Raw genomic sequence first — 23,349 nt, forward strand, 5'->3', positions numbered from 1 at the left:
GCTTTTATGTAATGTAGATTATGGACCCAATCTACAAGTTTAAAGCAAACGTGTGTTTGCGCTGCACAATCAACGTTTCCATTCTGCCACTTAGAGTTGGGCCACCAGTGAGACTGAATGGCACTGTAACAGAAATGTGCTGTGACAAGACAAGGCCAGAGGAGCCGGGAGAGTGCTGCTGAGTGGTGAAATAGAGAAGTGAGGCAGAGAGGAGAGCTGGAGGGGATATTTTTGAGGAACCCATTCTGACGTCAGAAACGAAAAGAGAGAAGGAGTTTTCTTTATTTGCGCATGAATTGAAGAGATACCAAACACACATAGGCCACAGTACAGCCAGAGGAGAAAGACGGAAATGAATATAACATTGAACATATTATACTGTATGCTTTTTCTACCAACATCCTCACCCAGCAGAGTATACTCTTCAGCAAAAAAGAGCTTGAAAAAAAAAAAAAAAGAGCAGCATCTAGCGCACAGAGCGAATAGAGAAAACCACAGGCCTTTAAATAGATGACTGAAAAAGAGAAGTGTGAAGTGGACAGAGATACAGAGAGAGAGAGAGACAGAGAGAGAAAGAGCGAGAGCAGAAGTTCACATCAGTCTCTAAGAGAAGCAGAGAGTGGCAACCAGTGCCACCGTGGGACTCCAGATATCGCTAAGAGCCGGGCTAACCTGGGATTTACTCGCAGCAGCGATTTCACAAAGCAGAAAGGACGAGGACAGGAGCAGGAAGAGAGGAGCAGGGTGAAGAAACTGAGGATAAAGGAAGAGGCAAAGCACTTATAGGAAAAGAGGGTAAGAAGAGAGAGGTGTGAGAGGCTGCCGGCTGGTTTCTTTCGAGGTTTTAAGGTTCTATGAAGTGCGTCTTCGTGTTCACCAGATGTGTTCTTAAAGACAGATTTTGGTTCAAATAGTAAAGATTGATGCATCAGCTCCCAGTGTGTGAGCAAGCTGGATGCCTTTTTTCCACATCTTCTTGCTGAGACGAGCAGACGATATTGCCAGGCCAACAGTATCCTGGCAACCGTCAGCCGAGCTCTGCTCTCTGGATGGACCACATGCTGCTCCAGACCCGATGTACGTGTGTAAATGTGTGTGTGGTTGCTGGGAGGCTTGCGCTAGCACACACCTATTCATGTGTCAGACAGCTTTCATTGCTTCATGCAAGGCTCCGATATGAATCTCGGCTTGACTTTGCCTTTGCAATCACCTTGTCAGGCCGAAGATATGAATCTGTTATTCATATATTCATAGAGTCGGTTCGGTGTGCGTCTTGGAGCAGGTGGTCTAAAAGTCAGGAGGAGACAGGGTGTGTTTTACACCTTTGGACTGATGCTCATAGGTTAGAGCAGTGACTCAGCATACAGCTCTGTTTCTCAGCCTCCCGACAGATTTTGCAGATAGAGTAGACGTATAATACAGTAGATGCAGTGCTAGTCTGAAAGAGAAACTGCTACCTTGGAGAATGTCAGTGAGCTGTCTCAGCGACTGGACGGCGTAACTCCATCCCTTCCTTATGTGTACCTCACTGCTGCATTGCAACACCCGTTCTTGCTGAGTAACACTGAAAAGACCTTTTTTTTTTTTTTTAATTATAATTTTTTTTTTACAGGAGGGTGCCATCTTGTAAACATGCTAATTCTGGCCATAAATCACTCTCACAGGAAGAAACTGATGTGTGCTAACATAGCACATAAACACAGAGGATACGGCAGAGGAAGTGAAACTTGGCAGCTGTCTACCTTCTGCTACCGAAGTCCCTCTATGATTGAGACGGGGGGTTGGCTGATAAAGGATGATTAAGGGGGGAGGCTTTCATACTCGCACAGCTGAGAATCATTTTTGAAATATATTTTATTTCACTTGATTTTTGTGTTTATTTTGTGTTTTTTTTTTTATGCAACACACACACACAAACACACACGGCTTCCCAATCCTCTCCAATGTTCCTTAAATTTCCCCGTTAAGCACTGTCTTTAAGGGAGCTATTTGTACGTCTTGCTATTGCTACATAGCTAAAGACCTGTCTCCAGTGGTGGCAAGCAACAGCAATGTTAACTGTTGTCTCTATCACGTCTTTTCTTCTACCGAAATTAGCACGCTAACCAGCTAGCCCTAAGCCCGCCCTGTCACTTTCAGTTACTGACACTGTAGCCTCCAATCTGCCATGAAGATGTACAGCTGCATTAAGAGCGTATCACAACCTCTTGTCTTGTAAACGCAGTTATGGCCAAAGCTTTTGTCAAGCAACACCACCCGCTCCCGGCAAGAAACCATGCTTAGTCTGACAATATCACATATATATTCTGCATCCGCTTGTTCCAGCTTTTTATTGAAGCTGTATATTGTTCACACTGAGTGAAATATTCAAGCTCATGACTTTGTTTGAAGAATATTTGGCCCAACAGATGGGATTAGAGAGGTTGGAGCCAGGGACCTGGTCTGACTCTCTGAAACTCCTGACACACTGTCTGTTGTTTAGTCTGGTGCTGTGGATGAACATGTGAGCATGTAGACCTGTATATCCTGCCCGTCTGACCTGCAGGATAATCTAATGAAGCTTGCATCATTGGTTTCATAAAGTGCTGGCATCTGCCCTTCGGGTATGAAGTATGAAGAGCTTGTCATAAAGTATCTATAGGCGGCTGTGCATGAAGAGCATTAGGAGAAAGTAGCCCATACATAGCAGGCTTTTATTAGGTTACTATAGTCATGTAAATGGATTAAAACCACTGCTCAGGTCTAGTGACTCCCAATGAGTGAGCTAAATGATTCTCTACTGGACCTAGGCCCCCCTCTAATTGAATACAGCATACGTAGTGTATTGGATGCAAACTGTGATCAGTGTCATTTATGACTGGAATGTCTGACTTTGCTCTGGACATATTGCTTAGACAGAAGGATGGAGGAGGAGCGGAAGAAGGGATAATTAGGCAAGTGCAGATGGGTAAAAAACTAAAACAGTCACAACCTGCTGTGTTCTCCATGTGCATGTTGTGTATTTTCATGCGGGTTGCCAGGCTCTGCGTACTGTATGCATTTTGTTGTTTCCTCCCGTCCAGGTCGCCAGCCATGGGGAACCTCATTAAGGTCCTTGGCAAGGATTTAGAGAACTGTCCACATTTTTTCCTGGACTTTGAAAGTAAGTGAGCACCGGGTTGTGTGCACGTGTCTGTGTGCTTGAAATGTGAGCGCACGTGTGTGTGTGGGGCAGAGGTGTTCATTGGGAGGTCGCTGGGTGGGGTCAGGGGAGGTATATTTGGACGTGAGCTGATGGTGGTGTGACGGAGTGCTGTTGTGGGTGTGGTTTGTCATTATCAGTCGCTCTCTAGTCCCACTCTCAGTTTTTTGAGATATTCTGTCCAATGATAGTAAATATATGGTGTATAGGTAATAACAGTGAGGCAAACAAGCGTCAGTATGAATCAAAACCAGTATATATTTTCAGAGAAGAGTCAATTTATCTCTGAAATAGCACTGTCCTCAAATAACATCTCATTAAGAAGGAAGATACAACTGATTAACATATATTCTGTATTTCACACAGTACATCAGGCCTTTAGTCCTTAGACATGTAAATGTGTATTTTTCAGACCAGAAATTAAATTGGAAATGAATAAAACAAACAAGAGAGCTCCATTTGATTATTTGATTAATATTATTATTATTGTTATTATCTTATTGTTTTCTTATCATCGTTTTATTATTGACTACCTCTCTTTACTCTTATTTTTTTTTAAAGTTTCATTGCCCCAGTTTTCTGTTAAGTTTCTGACACCAAGCGCTTATTACTCTGTTAACACCTGCCCACAAATGGGGACACGCTGGTGTAGATTTATTTACTGTGTAGTTTGTTTTTAAGGTGACGATCTTAAGGCTGATTCCAAATAGATTTTTTTGTCAAAAAAAAGGTGAATATAATAGGTTTTATCATTTTACATAGAATATTATTCTTATTATTCTTAGGCCTCTTGTTCTTTTTTAAATGTTTTTTTTCCAGATTACTTTCATTCTCTCTCAGTTAATTTATTTTTTGTTTGGAGAAAAAAAATTTGTTAGAAAATGAGGGGTGAATTCTTCTATTTATTGTTTTTTTGTTTTTTTTTTAAAATAGGTACAGATTATAGATTTTAATTAGATTTTCCAAGCACATTGTCTGTAACATTTCACCTTTAAACTTGAAGACTGCTATCATTGCACTGCAACCAAATTGAGGACGTTTTCTGTATAAACAATACCATAAGAGTGGGATTAAAGAAGCCCTGTGTCCATGTCGCCATGCTTCACCCAGGACATACTCCCATCATGCCATTCCAGCAACCCCCTCTCACTCAGTCCCCACCCTGACACCTTCAACTCTCAAACACCACACACACACACACACACACACAGACACACTCAGCTCACATGCTCACTCACACACATACATCCACGTGTGCACAACCCCGACACCCATCCCCTCATCACCCACAGACTTCTCCCCTCTCTCTGTTCCAGGGGGCTCATGGGAAACCTCCTGAAAGTGCTGGCTTGCGCCGAACTTGAGCATGGCCCAATAGTTTTCCTTGACTTTGAACGTGAGACCATCCGCTTCTTATTTTTTTGAGTTTTCCCTTTCTCTTTGTTGCCTTTGCCCCCCCCCCCCCCCCCCCCCCCCATTCCATCAATCTTAGCCGACCATTGTGTCATCTTTACGTCCTTATTTACCCTTTTTTTCCCCCCCTCCTCAGCTCTTCTCCTCCTCACTCTCTTCTTTATCTTTTGATTTCTGCTCCAGGGACTGGCATTTGAAAGTCATTTGGCTTCCTTCTAAAGGGTCTTATTCACACACTCCACATCTTATTAAACGCAGACAGATGCACAATGGCATGGTGACGCTGTGGCAAAATGACAACAATAATGCTTTGATCTCGTCTCCTAAGCCACAAAAACTGTGGAGAAATAAACAGTGAATGCCAGTTCTGTGTGGGTTTCTGTTGCTCGGGGATGACGATGGCTAACAAAAAGTCTATCGTCATCCCACCACCTCCTCATCTCCTCATCCTCTACTGTGTGACCTATTGTGTGTCTGACCTATCTGTGAGTGAGTGTGTGTGTGTGTAGGACTAAATAATGTGTGTTAGAGAGTGAAACTGATAAGAAGAAACTGAAAGAAAGAGAGGTTGGTGAATAAAACCACCTCTATCCCCCCTCTTCTCCTTCTCCCAGTCAGTGAACTGTAAACTTGACAGTGTGAAAATGTCCATCTTAACAAGTCATTTGCCAAAATGGTCAACAAGAGCCATGCTAGCAGCTCCATGAGGCTCTGCTTTGGCACAGCAGTGCTTTGAGCAAAATGCTAACATACACATAATAACAAAGCTAACATGCTGATGTTTAGCAGATGTAATGTTTAACATGATCCCTATCTCAGTTTAATGTGTTAGCATACTAATACTTTCTAATTAGCTCAAAACACCAAGCTGCTAGCATGGCTATATATTGCTAGCTGTGCTGAACTGTCAACTGAATCTTTACCTTTAGCAAAAAAAAAAAAAAAAAAAAAAAAGTTAAAAAAAAGAAATAAATCCCAGCGAAGATTTTGTAAGTGATTATGAGACGACCAGATGAACTGTTAAGAGGAAGATATTTTGCAGTGTATTCCAACATATTCTGCCCCTCCTCAAGCACTTTCCCTCCCTAACAGCTGGCTTCCTCCTCCTCCTCTACTGACTGTATGTTACAGTGGGAGAGCTCACTGCTGGCAAGACACATCAGCTGTCAAATAGGTTGAATTTCCCCTTCATTTATTAGGCCTATGATTCACTTAGTTCAAAAGCAAATGGAATGACTCAGACCCCCCCACCACACACACACACACACACACACACACACGTGCCATCTGTGAGCTCTCCTTCACAACCCAGAGACATAGTCACCTCTGTCACACAGCTCAAAGTTTGGTTTAAACTCCATAGTGACGTCTCATGTAGCCATTAATGGCTGAATGTTATAGTCTACGTTAAAACCAACCAAACCAAATCAAATTACAAAAACATGGATAATTTTTCATTTTAAGTTTCTGTCCAACACATGAAAACATGTTTGGAGTTATTGTTGGCCAACATGTCCAACGTTGGAAGTGAACATTCATCCTCACATAACTACTAAATTAAAGTGACCCAGGAGAAGCGTTTTTACACACTTAATTTTTTTAAAAAGTGTTTATGTTTTTTTAAATTTTGTCTTTCAAAGTTACAGACATACAGCATAGCATAAGAGCTAGAACTACCTCTTGGTGGGGCACAGTGACTTCCTGGAGTGTAGTCATGTCTGTGAAGTAGTGAAGCATCCAGCAGAAACTACAGGGAGTCACTGCACCCGTCCAAGAAATAATTTAGCATTTAAACCCCTGTACATCCCTTCAGGCACTGAAAGCGAAGACAAAACCTTTGGAAAGAGCCAGACTAGCTGTTTCCCCTGCCTCCAGTCTTTATGCTACGCCAAACTAGCCGTCTCCTGGCTCCAGGTTCATATTTAGCAGATGTGATAGTGTTATCAATATTCTGACCTAACTTGACAATAATCCAACCTATTCCTGCAATACAAGGGGCATACTATAAGTTATGCTAATTTATTTATCATTTAGTAAACAAAATATGCAGCTGTTTACCAAGTAGCTGTTTACCAGAAGAATGCAGGAACATCAGTGAGAAGTCAACACTAAAATAACAACGCTTGCTGTGGTTATTACGGCAGCCGGTGTGCATGTAGGATAGCAAATATGCCATGATTAACTATTTCTCTGCAGGGAGGCAATGCCTCAGGGTGCAGAAATAATCAGCAGAGCCACCTCATGTAGAGAACTGCAGGGTCACTCTCCCACTTCCACCTCATACCTGAGTCATACATCGAGCTAGAAGAGAAAAAAAACAAAAACAAAAAACAAACACATATGGTGACTCAAGACGACACAACCTAAATTGCGTCGTTCACACACTTAATCCCTGCTGTATGCATGCAGCAAGCCACATGATGCAGAAGTGTGACTGGGAGGTGCCCTGCGGTAAAAACAATGAGTTTACTGTATGCGTGCTGTTATGTGTGAAACAGAGAAAGTGAGAAGAGTGAGCACGCCCAGAGGTTGTCCTCCCCACTGATTGTTTGTATTAACATCTCTCACAATCAAACCTCAAGGGCACTAAAAAAAAAAAAAAAAATCATAGAAGTGGAGAGGGTGGAAATAGAAAGCGAGAAAAAGATGGATGAGACTATTACATCAATCTGAAGGGACAGTTACACCTATCTGGGCCTGTATCTGCTGAACGGACAGTGGAGACGATTACAGTTCAGGAGTCAGACACATCGTCCAAGTGGTGCAATTCAGGCACTTTTACACCACCCGAAAACCGTCAAAATGTTAAATTGTTAGTTGTAAAATCCTCGTCCAAATGATTACCTAAAGTGAAACCGACCGGTCCTCATTGGGTGACCGCACACTGCAATCAAACCTCACTGTGTGACAGAGTGTGGCTCCCAGGTCTCTTGATATAATTGTCCGATGGATAAATTGGATCATTCATTTACTGGCCAGAATTTGACCTCAGATGAGTACGGCTGCAACGTCCACTAACACGATGAAATGCAGTAATTACCACTTGTGGGGACATGTTGTTTCTATTGCAGTCATGTAGCGAGTGATCAGGTTTTTATCTGGCCCTCTAGGATATCATCTTTTCAGCTCCTTCCTCCACCATTAACCTCCGTCTCTCCTCAAATCTTCTCTTCTCCTTCCTCACATTTTCGTCACTCTCTGCCCCCCCCCCCCCCCCATCTTTCCTTCCCTCTTCTCTGCCACCTCCCCTCACTATTTTCATCTCTACCCATGCCTTACATCACACTTTCACTTCCCTCTCCTTCTCCCCCCCTCCACCTCCTCTCTTCCTCTTTCTCTCCCTCTGTACTTTCCTTCCTTCCTCCCCTCCCAGATGCCCAGCCCACGGAGGCAGAGACAGCCGTGTGGAACCAGGTCAGCGCTGTGCTGGAGGAGGCTCATGGGATCCTGGCCGAGCTGCAGTCCTATAATGGCGCGGGCCAGGAGATACGAGAAGTGAGCACGAAGCAGTCAATAAGTGCTGAACATCAATAAACTGACGAGCCACAGCCACAGCGGAAAAAATAACACTCGTGTGTGATTCACATGGCCTGCCAGGGTGAAATTCTGACATGTAGCGTACCATGCATACACTGCAGGCAGAGACAGAAATGTGTGAAAACATTTTTTTCAAACAAACAGTCCATGCAATATGTTGTTTTTAGTGGCAGCGCTACGGTGGAGGCATAAATATCGTCGGTTGGAAAGCTGGTGTGCTGGTGGTGATGAGCACCAGTTACCGTGCAGTGTGTTCAGCTTTTCCTCAGCGTCACATTACTGCAAACCAGTTCCCTCTGGAGCATGAACGATCGCTGCAGATTGCTCAGCGCTTGGTGTTGTCCCGCTCGTTAACAAATAGTGCTGAATCGTTTCCTCTGCTTGCTTCCTCACCTTGAGGACTTGGAAGTATTCCTTAAGAACAAACTCATCCTCCTAAATGTATTTCACCAGGGTGGATAGCTTTTAACATGTGTACCTGCAGAAGATTTCTAACTACTACTCATTTAAAGGAATATTTTATGTTTAATTAATCTCACCAGGGAGAAAAATTCTGAATATTGCTTTAGCATACTTGAGATCACTTTTTTCAAAAAAGATATGATCAGATAAGCACTGAAGAATAAATCCGGCAACATTCTAGATTATATTTCTGTTGTCAAATAATGTCATGAAAAGACCAAAACCAAAAATGATTTTAACACCACTAACAAGTTTTGGCTGTTGCCTGGTGTATCTTATTCCTCTGTGCCATTGAACTCTGTTGAAATCAGTGACCCACAAGCAAATGTGTATTAATCCACAGCTGAAAATAGTCCCAATCTGCTCCTGTTTAAATCACTCTTGCTAAAAACGACAGCGCTCAGCTGTTTCAGGAAATTACTTGGCGTTTTTTAAAAATGGAAGTATATATATTTTTGACACATTTTTTTCAATTTACATTTTCAATAGGAACAAATGGGCTGAGTGCCACACAAATAGAGATTTGGAAATTATTAAGAGGGGAACTGAAACCATATTAATAACACCAGTATTATCTTGACAGTAATCATAATACGTTGTTGTGTGCCAATAGGATGTTTGGTAAACCATAACTAATAATTTCTTCCAAATAAGGTTATATGTTATTAGGTGAGTTTTGAGTATCAGAAACGTGGTTTGCTGATCTAAATCAGGTTTTGCTGGTAAATGACATTTAACAGGACTCTATGAAACTTCAGTTTTGCTGAACTGAAATCACTTTAGTATGGAAGTACTATTAAATTTGAATGAAGTGAAAATGTTTTACTCAAGTGAAAAATTGCTTTAAGGAAGAGAGGATCAAAGAGATGGGGAGGTTCTTAGATCACTTTTGGAGAGTAACATCTGTGTTTTCTGCCTGCGCTCCCGGCCCGCAGGCCATCCAGAACCCAGGTGACCTCGCTCTTCAGGAGAAGGCCTGGAACGCAGTCTGCCCCCTGGTGGCCAAGCTGAAGAGGTTCTATGAGTTCTCCCTCCGGCTGGGTGAGCATGGCCATTATTATATACAGCCTGTACAGCAATTTCAGATGATGTAACACTCTCTCTGGTGGGCATATTGAAGGTCCAATAAGAGCTGAAATTATTGCTGCAAGCAGCTATAGTCTGGACCTAAATTTAGAAAAAGTATTTACTGTTAGCCAGGCGGTTATCAAAGAAGCAAGGCTTTCACTGTGGCTGCTAAAAGGTGCATTATTTCATCTTAAGTGAAAGTGCTGTATGGGTATAGAGTCAGTATAAGGGAGGAAGATTACAAGAAATGTAACAGCAATAGAAGATGAGGATGCAAACCGAAAGAGGAGCATCGCTCACTTTCATGTCTCTTTGCTCTGTAATGAAATTTTCTTCTATTCTGACAAAAGCTGCAACATCTTTCTTTGCTTTGTCACATTTTGTCACAACAGAATTATGTAGGAAAGGGTGTTTAGGGGTGTTATATATTCTAAAGAACTGCTGACATGTTCAGCGCTTGCCTCACAGATTACTACTGCATGGCAACACTAGCTATTGTTCGTTTTTTTTTTTTGACAGCTATTCAACAGTTACAGGATGTGAGACGTTTGACATGTACTGTATGTGACAGACAGGACTGTTAACACTTTGTGGCAAATACAAGTAAGAGAAAGATATTTTAATCACAGCTCAGTGTAGACTTTGTATATGTGTCACTGAACCTTAAATAAGAGCGAGGTGCATCTTAAGGTAATGCGAAGGGGTCTTTTATCTTTACAAACAGCTGCGAGAAGCTCATCCTGTGCTGTCAGCGCTGCTTCAGTTTAGCCACGTAACACCACTGAGATTTTACATTAAATTTCAGTCCAGCAGCATTCCTTAACACGCACACACACACACACACACACACACACACACACACACACACACACACACACACACACACACACAAACTCACTCACACATACACCATGATGTCCTCTCAGCCATCTCTGCAGCATCCTGACCCAGCAGCCAGGCAGCCGTTGCTACGGAAACTGTGCTAAATGGTTATCCAGCACAGAGAGGGAGACGGACAGAGTAGAGAGAAAAAGAGAGAGAAAGTATGTGCAGAGGAATGGAGTTTGGCTGCCGCCTCTGCTCTGCCTTCCAATAATACTTCGATCTCATGGACGTTGTGTTCTCAGCTTACATACAACAAAGGCTGACTAATAATTGATGATAATGTAGCAGCACTAATGTATCTGCGAGATACAGTACAACAGATGTCTTGTGGACATCTCCTTACCTCCCTCTTCATGGAGAGAAAGGGAACAAATCTTAATAAGAAGGAGCGTACAGACGAGAACATCCCTCCTGTTTTCACCTCTAGCACCACCTTCTTTTTTTTTTATTTATGTATTTGATCAAAGGGGAAAATAAGAAGTTGAGAGGTCCAGTGTACAGTAAACAAACAGCTGCAGTGTCTCATCATCCACACTGTCAGTATATACCTTCAGGAACCGGTGGCTCAGTATAAGGACTGTGCACTAAGCGAACAGCAGGGGGGAGAGTGGGGTTTCTGCCCAGGCCCTTTAGATGAAACACTTCAGTGCAGTATTTATAGAAGGCCCTGCTGCATTTTTAATGCAGAGGAAGGGATGGGGCCTCTGGAGACTTTGTTCTGAGGCATTACTACTACATACAGCCTCTGAGGTCCAGATCTGATTTGTTACAGACAGCCCAGCAAGGAAAAGGCTGTGCTTCAGTAGTGTACATGACACAAGGGACACGTATGGTCACTGATACAGTGACCACAAGGACGCTCAGGGTGTATGATCACCCGCGATATGATCGCTGTGGATTACCACTAACAGTATACGTTCATTTAGTTTGTCTTGTAGAGGGAAATTTATCATTAACGCCTGTGGTCTTAGAAGGCAAATAGAGCACTGTTGAACTGCAGAACCTAAAAAAAAAAAAGGTCAAACTAACTCTCCAGTCATAGCAAGACTAAAAGCTCTGTGAGACTGTGTACCGTGCTAAGTGACATGTGAGACAGTGAAATAAATAAAGAGGAAAAGAAAGAAAGAGTTTGTGAAAGAGGTTGGTAAATGAAACCACATCTCTTCCCATTTCTCATTTTTTCAGTCAGTAAATTCTAAACATATCACTGTGAAAATGTTCATTTTAACAAGTCATTTGATGCTGTACATTGCATTTAAGTCTTTTCTAGTTATTGCAATATGTTATATGTACAGTTTTGTAATGAGACATTTCAAGATTAGTCTGCAGCCATGCAAGCAGCTCTGTGAGGCTTACTGTACAATTGTAATATTTGAATTTTTATCAGGTACAATGTTTGTCATGGTCACCATCCTATTAGCGTGTTAACACTTGCTAATTAGTGCTAAACATAAAGCACAGCTGAGGCTGATGAGAACGTCATTAGCTTAACTATAGCAATGGACAAATTCACATTTTGATCGGCTAAAGAGGGACATAAATAACTAAAGGGAACCACATAATGTCTGTTTACAGGAGTTGAGGAGTAAGACTGTATATATGAAAAAAAATTGCAAAGGCTTTTGTGGCTCTGAGGTCAGTTGTCACCAGAGACTACAAGTCCGAAGAGGACGAAACAGCTGGGGGTGTGGAGTTAGCTTATCAGACCGCTGTAGCCCACTCCTCATCTCTGCTTGGGGTTACATTACTTCTACTACAATACACTAGAATCTCCAACCCGACTGTCAGTGGTCAAGTTGCATTGTGGGTAATGTAGGCATCAGGTTTTAACAAGGAATAAGAATGCATGGAATAAAAAAGGGGACCTCTTTAGTTGTGCTGCATCGATTTTGATAGTTGGTGGACCAACTAACCGACACACCACCATCACTACAGCCATGCCACCAACCGTGCTAAAAATTTTTAGAAGTAATAAAACTCCACATTCAGAGTTTCACAGGCGTGTTGTTCCAGAGCCATTGGGGTCTAATGTTAAATTTTCTGCTCACCTTAAATGTTAAATCTCAGCCGGAAGGGTCTGAGAACCTGAGGCTTGTTATCTTTGGGGATCCAAAGGTCTATTATTCTGCCTGAGGCCAGATCCCAAAGTGCTGGGTGCATTTCTAAAAAGCCCAACAGGTATCCAATAATATCCACAGAGGAGGTGACAGAAGTGAAGTGATTTTAATCTGTTTGTACCAGTTAAAATCCTGCTGCTGCTGCTGCTGCTGCTTCATTTTGTTTTTCATGCTGCTGACATCAAAGAGACTTCTGATCCAGGCCAGATTAGAGAGAATTACAGCAGTCTGAACATGACAGATAAAAGCCTGTATAGTAACAGTATTGAACGCAGCTTCCAGCTTGTGTATATGAATTTCTAGCGTGTATGCTTGCAGAGAATGCCCTGCGCAGCCTGCTGGAAGCGCTGACGAGCCCGCCGTACGCTCCCATGCAACATCTGGAGAGAGAGCAGGCCCTGGCCAAACAGTTTGCTGAGATCCTTCATTTTACGCTCAGCTTTGATGAACTAAAGGTGAGGGGATCGATTCTTCAGCCCTCACAGACTGACCTTTTACTGTACTGAAAAGTCAATATATGCATTGAATAGCCTTGTAAAAACGCAAATCACCTCTTCTGTCGCCATGTAGATGACAAACCCAGCCATTCAGAATGACTTCAGCTACTACAGGAGGACCATAAGCAGGAACAGGCTGAATAACCAGCAGGTGAGTCCATGGAGAAAAGGTCTGGTTCAGGCTGTCCCTGTTGCTTACTTACATGATGAACCAAAGCAGCGTGGCGTCACTTTCTCTCTTCAATCATTCATGACTCAAGTGGAGGTGTACAATCAATATTTCATTAGTCAATCAAGTTACAACAATTAGCTCCGTCTCATTTTACCAGCCGGGTGGCACAACTATTTTTTGATGACATGATGTCTGTTTTGTTTCGTCACACAGCTGGAAGCGGAGAATGAGGTGAACAATGAGATGGCCAATCGGATGTCCCTGTTCTATGCTGAGGCAACACCAATGCTGAAGACTCTGAGCAACGCCACCACCAAGTTTGTTTCAGAGGTATATTCTTCCCATGTTTCCAGCGTCAGATCAGTGCCTGTATAAGTTTACTGAGTCCAGGAGTAGTTATGGCAAAACTGACCAGATTGTCACAGAAAGTAAAGAGGAAGCAGAAGTCACATTAAAGTGATTTTGAAGGCATCTCAAAAATAAATCAAGGGAGCTTTCAAGGTAGGAGATGATGTCTTGGGGACCTTGGTCAATGTTAGAGGAAGAATTTGGATTATTTAGCTGCAGTGATGGGCGACCCAATGGCTGAGTGGTTAGGGTGCATACCACGTGGGCAGGTCCCCAGTTTGACTCCCAGCTGGCTGGACCTTCTGCATATCACTCCCCCACTTTCACCGTCAAATAAAGGCATGAAAATGCCCAAAAATATAACTTTGAAAAAAAAAAAGCAGTAACCACAACGTAGAACAAGTAAAGGTCTATAAGTGTTATTAGCAAAATGTGCTCAAAACAGAAAAAAGGTTCCTGTTAGTGTCACACAGTTCTATATTACATTATTGAATTATTATTACTGATGCATTTGTGTGTAAGTAGGAATTTACTGTTGTAGTTGGTTAAATTGGCACTAATCTGTAATCATTTTACAGGCTGTATGGGTGTTTACAGTGCATTACATTTTATACACTATAAAGTAAAATTAATAAAAGTAATATCTCAATTCTTTATATGTAAACTAACGAGTAACTATAGAGCAGACGAGTAAATGAAGTTCCCTCTGAACTGTGGTGAGGTACAAGTGTATAGTAGTACAAAATATAAATACTAGCACCACCAATACTAGTACGGCACTTGATTAAATGTACTAAGTTACATTCCACCACTTACTGAAGCCAATAATTTATCACCTATCAATACAGAGTCTGTTCAGTCATTAGTCAGTTTACAAATTAAAGTTTATCAAACCTTTATCTACAAATGCAAAAAAAAAACACTCCATATCTAGTGAAATCAAACATTAATAAGGGATTTATAAATAATAATATGCCTCTATTGATCACCTCACCTGCACCTTTGTTTTTTCTTTGCACAGTCCTGGTCACATTTAAGCTACATTATTATTTCTCAGTTTGGTATATGATTCATTATAGTGTTTAGTCCATTTATTCCCTTGTACACTTGAATCCTCACTTCAAGTTCCCTCGCTGGACCGTTGCGTGAAAACTCCCCTCTTCTCCTCTCCCTTGCTGTCATAACAGTATTTTAGAGTAACGCAGCAGTCTTTCTCTGACTTTACACCTCAGTGCATTTTGATGGAACAGACATTTGAGAAATACCTTTGAGACTCATGTAACATTTAGAGGACACGCTGGTCATGATTGCCTTTCAGCAAAGCTGCTCTCCTGTCCTGATACTTTTACTGAACTCTGCAGACGTGCTCTGTCTCCACCTTGTGGTGGAACATTTTGCCCAATCAGCACACAGCTACAGAGGAACATGGTTGGTGATTTGTAGTAGAGGGGAAGGGCTGTTATTCTCAGTGACCAACCATTAAATGCAGAAAAGCTTCATGTGCACTGATTCTTGTTTTCCATCCTTCAGAATAAGACCTTGCCCATAGAGGACACCACAGACTGTCTGAGCACCATGGCCTGTGTGTGTCGTGTCATGTTGGAGACTCCGTGAGTACTTTCCACGTTCCCTTCTTTCCTTCATCCCTTCTCTCTTCCATGTCCTTTTCTCCTTGTCTTCCTCTGCAAAGGACAGAAGTCTAAGTTTTAATTAACAAGCCCTTTCAAAGTAGACACAAAGGAGGTCTTCTCTAGTTTGAATTCAATGGACTGATTCACTAATTCAGTGAATAAAGAGATGGACCTCATCCTTCATGCTAATTTTAAAATCCCTTTTACTAGATTTCTGTATGTGAATAAAGTCATCAGTAACTTGTCAATCGCAAAATCCTTCAAATAATAGTGGCAATTTTGTCCCAGCTTGTTCTATGGGCGTAATTTAAGACACTTTTTGTTTCTTGGGTTATCTAATTTTTCCTCCACACTTGTGTCTCTCCCAGGGAGTACCGCTGTCGGTTCACCAACACAGACACCATGCTGTTCTGTATGAGGGTGATGGTGGGCGTCATTATTCTCTATGATCATGTTCACCCTGTCGGAGCTTTTGCCAAGACCTCCAAAATTGATGTGAGTGCACACAGACTGTTCAAAACACAAGCACACGCCTCTCGTTTCTTGTTCGGAAAACTGTACCAACACCGTCAAACACGCCCTTTAAAATGAACATTTTATTACATTAGAAAAAATCACATTTTGAGGCTAAATTGTCTCATACTCAGGTATATTTATGTGCACAATGATGTACATTTTCGAATAAAAAAAAACAAAACAGGAATTTTGAAGGGAGTGTAGATCAATTTACCAGTTTTAAAGGAGCTATTTGTAAGTTTTGCTATTGTTACATAGCTAACGTTAGCATTGTGGCCATAGCAAAACTTATAAATAGCTCCTTTAAAATTGGCTGTCATTGAAAAATGGTTATAAGCCAGGTCATGCCATCCATTTCTAATGCAGTGCTTAATGCGCTTCCATTAAACATTTGATTTCTTTCTGACGGTTCATCACATTGTGCAGTGAGATGATTCTACTTTACAGTCAGTAAAATCTGCCTTGCTCTGCCTTTAGAAGCTGCTAACCCATTATTATTTTCTTAGTCTGCATTTCTGTGGACAGTCATTGCTCCATTTTACAGTATGTTTAAATGCTGTTTTAAATACATTAATATTCATACATCGGCCCAACCCAGTGGATTAAGATCTCAAAAGGGGTCTCAAGATAAACCTGATTTAACAAAGAGAAAGTAAGATATATTTTCTGTCTCCGTTTTTTGAAGTGAAACACTTAATATTGTTTGCATTGTCAAATGGTAAAAACCTTTTAAATCAAACAATCTGAGCAGCAAAAATCACTCTTTGATTCAACTACTCACAACCAAATGTCCTCTAACCTTATAAAGACATGGGTCTGCTTATGTATGATATGTATACAACGTTACTCTGGTAGATGACTTGTTTTTGAATCAGTGTTTGGCAGCAGCAGCAGCAGGAGATGAGATGGAGCTGAGCCTGCCGACCTTTCACTAACGCCCTGTGTTGTCTTTGTGCCGGGCAGATGAAGGGCTGCATCAAGGTGCTGAAAGAGCAACCGTCCAACAGCGTGGAGGGACTTCTGAACGCACTGAGGTGTGTATGAGCGTGTGTGGGTCAGCGATAGAGGAGGAGATAGACAGAGATGTGGCGCAAGGATTTGATTTTGAAGCTTTCTGATTTTTCCCTGTCACCTTATTCTTCAGGTATACAACACGGCATCTAAATGATGACAGCACCTCCAAACAAATCAGGGCCCTCCTGCAATGAAACAAAAGCGAGTGATGGGGAGAGGGAGGAAAGAAGGAGTGCACTTGAAGGAAAAGGAAAAAGAAGAAGCGGAGGAAACAAATGCCAGTGGCTGATAAACCTGTTTGTTTACAATGAACAAAGAAAATCATCTCCAGGTTAAGAGCAACCTGATGATAATAAGAAGAGGAAAATAATTATATATATTGTCAGCTGTCCATCATTCTGTCTCTCATTTTGTAAAGTAAGAAAAGAGAAAAAAGCCAGAAAAGAAAATATAGATATATATTAAAACAAGTGAAACACAAGCAGCAGATGAAACGTAGGTAGGATTAAAGAGGAAGCTATATTGGAAATTTTAACGTCAGAACTGAAGCAAGGAGAAAATGTACAAAAAAAAAAAGGAAAAAAAAAGGGTTCATGTTCCAGCAGTAGTCTGACAAGTATTTTTGCACACACTTTGAAAACAACGCCATCTCCTTTCCCCTGAAATCTGATCCCAAACTGATTCCCGGAGATCTTCCCCGTGCCCCCTCACTCACACTCAGTTTAAGCGGAGAGGTGTTGAGCGGATGCAGTGGCCTCTCTGCCTCCCTCAGCTGCACTGATCTCCACCCGCAGGGGAATTATGAAGCAATATGATGGATACACTCCGGAGATTTGCTTCCACCTGTTTCATTTCTTTTCTACATCAGTGCAGCTGATGGAAAGGAAGCTAAGTGTTTTTAGGGTGCCTCCATTTTCACCCTGACTTCTTCCTCATTGCCCATCAACCCCTCCTCCCGACCCTATCCATCAATGGCATATGTGTGGTTTTTTTTTTTTCCTTGGCACAAAAACATCCAATCCACGTAGTGTACGTGCCCTTAACGCTGTACATGTTCCAGCACAAACATCTTGTGAGTCGTCTGGCTTTACTTGAACAATGTTGTTCACTCTCTCTCTCTCTCTCTCCATGGTGCTAATGTGGTTTAGATATCACAGTACGAGCTTCTTAGATATCATTTGGCAGGACGACAAAGGATTTCTTCATCCCTTTTTTTGCACTGATATGTTGAACCTCATATTTTAAGAACGGCAGATCTGCTTTCAGCTTCTCTGTGGTTTCACATTAGTGCACAAACAGGGACAAATCAATTTTGTAATGACTTGTTAAGATCCAAGGAAGAAAGATATTTTAGGAAACCACAGCACACTTACGTCTTCACCCAGTGCCAAAGCTGATTGGTTTACGCTCTTATTACATCATCAAGGCTCGAGGGGGCGGGGGCTTTGAGGGGATGGAGTCGAGCAGTTCCTTGGAACATCACGGATCATCATTTTAAGGAGATGTGAAGATTAGAAACATGAAGGTGAAGTAAGAAGGGGGTCAAATTTGCACAAATGCATTTTAAGAGAGAGAATCTGAGTGTCCCAGTGTAAATATGCGAGGCTTTTCTCAACAGGCATCTACATGGTCAGCTTGGGTCCTCAAGGAAATATACAAACAAAAACATCGACATCTGCATACAACTAGAGTTCTTTCTTTTAGTACGAGGTTGATAAAGTCGTTCAATAAGTGGGAAATAAAAATGAAAACAAAAAAGATTCAAATGGAGATTAAAAAGAAGTGCTGTACTTTGGATGTCTATAGCCCTTAGTCTAATTTAATTTGATCTTATAATATATTTTCTATACAGGGGTATGTGCACAAGCATATTCTGTATAAATATATAGATGGCATGTTGTAAAAGTTCTGACAGAAATGTGTAAATAAGGTGTTTTTATTCATTTTTAATTGTTCAGTGACGCTGAAATTGGGTATGTGTTGTCTCTCAGAATTACCATGCGTTTGGCTTGGACCATCGGACTTGCCGTAGTCATAGGTTTCAGAAATTCAGCTTCATTATGGCGAATGAACCAGAGGGAGGGGCGGGATGTTATGGGGGGTGGGGTGGGGGGGGGGGTATGGGGCTGTCCATTTGCTTGTTATTTTGTACATTTTGTGCAACAATAAACTTGTCATTTATTACATTAACTACTGATGTTGTGTGCCTGTGTAGATGTAGATGTTCTGTCCACAACAGGAGTCAGTGTAGTTACCGAGGCAAAGGGGCTGTAGCCTACATTTCTTCATCATTCATGCAGCCTTGATTTAACCTTTATGTTCACCATCAAACCAGCTCTATGCAGCTATGATCACATGACCAGTGAACAGCTCCACCGGTGCAGGTAGTTTGAGCTGGTTTGCTGAGGCACCATCTCTACAGGTGTGAGGGGGAATCCCAAGCTACAATATACAGCATCGTCTCCCTCCTACTGCTTAATCTGATTATGTAACTCCGATAACATAAATTTATGTTACACAACAGCATTTTTCATATGAAATACGTTTTGACAGGCATGCAGCTTTAACCTTTCTAGACCTAGATCAGCCTGTCAAATACTTGTGACTTTAATAACTCACACTTATTCTGGCAACATGGACACAGTGGCAGCAAATTTAAAAGAATTTTAAAACTTCAGAAGCAAAAAGCTTATGAAGTGGTATCACTGAGGGCAGTGGTGTAAGTTAATGTGTGGATGCTGTGTAAAGCATAGAACAGTGATTCCCAAACTAAGATTGAGATGAACTGAAGGTAGCAAACAAGAAAATAAGTTAATTCCACTCTGCACAAAAACAAAAAAAACTTGAGTGACTTGAATTCAAGTTGCAATGAGGGGTCACAAGTAAACATGGCTTTGGAAAAAAAAAAGGGTGGGGGGGTTGGAAACAGTGGTGTAGAGGTTGATCAAAAAAAACAAAAACATAGAATATAAAGCTATAAAATAAGAGCTGCACACGTGCACACACACACACACACACACACACCACACACACACACACACCACACACACACACACACACACACACAGACACACACTGACAGGCGTTAGTGGAGCATAAAATGTTAAACCTTGAAGTCATCAAGTCTGTGTAAGTGTGTTCAGGAACACACAGTGTATGTATACTACTACTACTACGACTACTACTACTACTACTACTACTACTACTACTACTACTACTACTACTAATAATAATAATAATGATAATAATAATGATAATAATAATAATAATAATAATAATAATGATACACTTTCATTATATAGCACTTTTCATACACAGAATGCAGCTCAAAGTGCTTTGACAAATATAGAATACACAGGGAATTAAAACAGGAAAATCATTAAACAACAGGAAAAATATTTAAGAAAAGAAAAGAAATAAATTAATTAATAATAGAATGAATAAATAAAAATAGATAAGATAAGATACAAAACTCTAACAGCTAATTAAAATCTAAGTTGAACAGGTATATTTTCAATCGTCATTTAAAAATGTCCACTGAAGCTGCCCCTCTAATATTTCTTGGAAGGGCGTTCCACAGTTTAGGTGCATAATGGACGGAGGCTGCTTCCCCAGTTTTATTTTGGGGGGATATTTGGAACATTTAGAAGGCCTGCTGTAGAGGATCTAAGTGCTGTGGAGGACATAAAACGACAGACAATCAGTGATGTAAGAGGGCGCCAAACCATTAAGAGCTTTGTGTACAAGTAAAAGGACTCTAAAATCAATCCTAAAAGATACAGGGAGCCACTGTTGTGTAGCAAGTACGGGAGTAATGTGCTCTCTCTTCCTTGTTCTTGTTAAAGGTCTAGAAGCGGAGTTCTGAATAAGCTGTAGTACTTTTTCAGAGGACCATTGAGAAGAGCATCACAGTAGTCCAATCTGCTTGAAATAAAAGCATGAAAAAGCTTCTCAGCCACACGTTAAGGTAAAAACAGGCACAAGCTGACAATATTTCTGGGGTGGAAGAAAGCGGTTTTGGTTACCTTGCTTAAACTTAAATCAGAGCCCAAAATTAAACCTGGACTTGTTACTTCCATTTTACTGTGCTGGTTTAGGTTTCCAAGCCTGATAGAAAGATTATCTCTTTTGGCTTTGGGGCCAAATTTTTCTGTTTGATCCTTGTTCAGCTTTAAAAAATTATTGCTCATCCTCGTATGCCTGACACCGATTCAATATGATTTACTCTGGAGGTTTTGAGCCAGCAGGCAGCTATCGGTACAGTGTGTTCCCCTGTCTCTGGACGCACTTCAGCCATGTTCCCTATCTCACCATAAGAGGGCAGCAAAAGATCACTTTACAAAAGACTGAACTTAAGATGCAAACCACTGAAGACAAATACATGAGTAACCTGTTTTATATGGATCAAAAGAGACGCAACCTACTTTACCCTAGAAGGCCAACTGATACTTATCTAGTGAGATAATGACTATAATTAGACTGACTATAATTAAATCATTAACTATGGAATTCATCTGATGTTCTAAAGAAGTTTAATAATATTGTTGTTTTGCTGTTTAATAATTAAACTACTAAAATATGTTTATAGTTTAATATTAGTTGCTGAGTTTTACTGCCAGTCATAGTGACTGTTATGAGTCCACTCAGCTGTAAAGTCTATCTGACTGTACTGTGCAGTGTGATTGCTGGAAGGTGTAAAGTAGGGCAGGGACACACAGGAGAGCCTGTCACAAGTTATATATGGAAAAGAGAGCAGCCGGCAGATACTGCACCGTCTTATAGGGCAAAAATGCAACCACAGCTATTACAGAGAGAAAGAAGCAGCTGTAAGTAAGAGCACAGTAACTCCTGAAGCAACAGTCATCTGCATGTAAAAGGTAAAAGATACTAGGCAAATATGGTATCTCATGGTTGGGAAAGAGAGTGACTTGTGTGTTTGTGTGTGTGTGTGTGTGTGTGTGTGTGAGGGGTGTGGACCAGCATCCACAGGTCTGGTTTTGGCATTGTGCCCTAACTGTCATGTAATAAATAAGGAACCAGAATCTCACTTTACTTCCCCTATGGCATTGAATTCAAACTGAGAGCCGCGTTAATCTTAACAAATGTCAGTTATTTACCGTTGGGGAAATGAACTGTGAATTTTTCATTTTGTGCCAAAGACCACATGTTCTGAGTGTTTTCTGCTGAACGTTATTCTTTAAGCCTCTGAAACAACATCCAGACCACCATGGGAAACTAAAATCCAGACTTGTGAAGTTATTTAAGAGTTAGCACCTGACCCACACCTTGTCAATAGTCTGGGACACACTAAATTTCAATAAAGACGTAATTTACAAATGTTATAATGAAACGAGGATCTAAAATATACAGAACAGTTTTAGACTAATGTAATGGTAGTGGAAACCTCCACCTCAGCCGCAGTTGACAACTGAGCAGCCAGTATTTGTATGAAAATGAAAAACCCCTGCAGAGAAAACAAGATCATGACTAGGGAAATTTTCTTTTCAGTGTGCTCAGTTAAACAAGGTGGCTCATATTATCTAAAAGTTCCCCTGAAATGTTTTTGCAAATTCCCCTCTCTGTTGCTTTCACTCCCTTCCCTGTTAAAGCAGCTCGGCCCAAACGGATCAGCCATTAACCCGTTAACTGTAGCACCTTATCAGCCACACTGTGTGAGTGTGATACACAGTCAACAGCGGTTTCCCTCCACTGGCTTCCCCTCCCGCCTTTCACTAAACTTTGAGCCACCCCCCCCTCCTCCTCCACCTCCACCTCCACCCTCCTACACAAACACGCACTCATATAAGAATAAACAGTCTCTTTTTTCCCCCCCTTTGTCTCCCGCTCTCACACGCCTGACTAGTGCACACGCCACTCCTCACATCCCTCATATCAGCACACGGTCACTGTCCTTTTGTCAGCCGCAATGTAAATGAGCCCAGGTGCCGTTACTGCAGGATACCAACTGCTGCTCTGCACAACCCGCGCCACGCAAATGTGCTGAGCAACATTTCTGTGTGCGTTCAAACAGGTCTGTGTGTGTCTGAATGAGCATCTGTGATATTTAAAATGAAGGATTCAGTGGTATTAAAAGTAACCTGGGCCGCTTCTTTTCTTTGGAAGTTGGCTGTTTTGTGGCTCACAGAACGACTGTAGTAAACAGACGGCTTCCATTCATGTTGTTTCAGTTTAAAATCACAAGACTTGCAACATATGTCTGCAGAGGAGGTCAAAACTCCACCAACACTTTAAGCATGAATAACAACTTTATTGTTTTGGTTTGTGGCCTCACACCACAATAAAGTTGCTCTTTATACTACAAGTGTTGATGTCTTCAGACATTTTCCTCCCTCTCCATGTACATCAGAAGTTGGTGAAGTTAATCCTGACGATGTACAGTATGTGTGCAGGTCAGTGGAATGCCTGCAGATGAACCGTGCATTTTTCATTGTGATGTGCAGAGAGGTGTTTCTCAGTCACATACAGAGCAAAATACACCTGAGCCGTG

At 41.4% G+C, this 23,349-nt stretch overlaps 1 protein-coding gene across 4 annotated transcripts in view; it reads left to right on the forward strand.

Moving 5' to 3' along the window:
• Positions 1 to 17,487, forward strand: part of fam49al (family with sequence similarity 49 member A, like) — a 32,349-nt gene extending 14,862 nt beyond the window's left edge. The window contains exons 1-11 of one of the 4 annotated variants that reach the window (XM_071499987.1): positions 589 to 795; positions 4,498 to 4,577; positions 7,968 to 8,089; positions 9,529 to 9,634; positions 12,982 to 13,118; positions 13,234 to 13,311; positions 13,546 to 13,662; positions 15,211 to 15,290; positions 15,680 to 15,806; positions 16,791 to 16,861; positions 16,972 to 17,487. In XM_071499987.1, coding sequence (XP_071356088.1) covers positions 4,505 to 4,577; positions 7,968 to 8,089; positions 9,529 to 9,634; positions 12,982 to 13,118; positions 13,234 to 13,311; positions 13,546 to 13,662; positions 15,211 to 15,290; positions 15,680 to 15,806; positions 16,791 to 16,861; positions 16,972 to 17,035 — 975 coding nt within the window. In that variant the 5' untranslated portion in view covers positions 589 to 795; positions 4,498 to 4,504 and the 3' untranslated portion in view covers positions 17,036 to 17,487. Of the gene's footprint in view, positions 1 to 588; positions 796 to 3,062; positions 3,143 to 4,497; positions 4,578 to 7,967; positions 8,090 to 9,528; positions 9,635 to 12,981; positions 13,119 to 13,233; positions 13,312 to 13,545; positions 13,663 to 15,210; positions 15,291 to 15,679; positions 15,807 to 16,790; positions 16,862 to 16,971 lie in introns of those variants that run through there. The other 3 variants (XM_071499989.1, XM_071499990.1, XM_071499988.1) reach the window with 3 other exon arrangements.
• Positions 17,488 to 23,349: the final 5,862 nt, after the last annotated feature.

Source organism: Trachinotus anak, unplaced genomic scaffold, assembly GCF_046630095.1.
Source record: "Trachinotus anak isolate AG129_WGS33_773 ecotype Australia unplaced genomic scaffold, CSIRO_AGI_Tana_v1 ptg000016l, whole genome shotgun sequence".
In the NCBI taxonomy this organism is placed as follows: domain Eukaryota; kingdom Metazoa; phylum Chordata; class Actinopteri; order Carangiformes; family Carangidae; genus Trachinotus; species Trachinotus anak.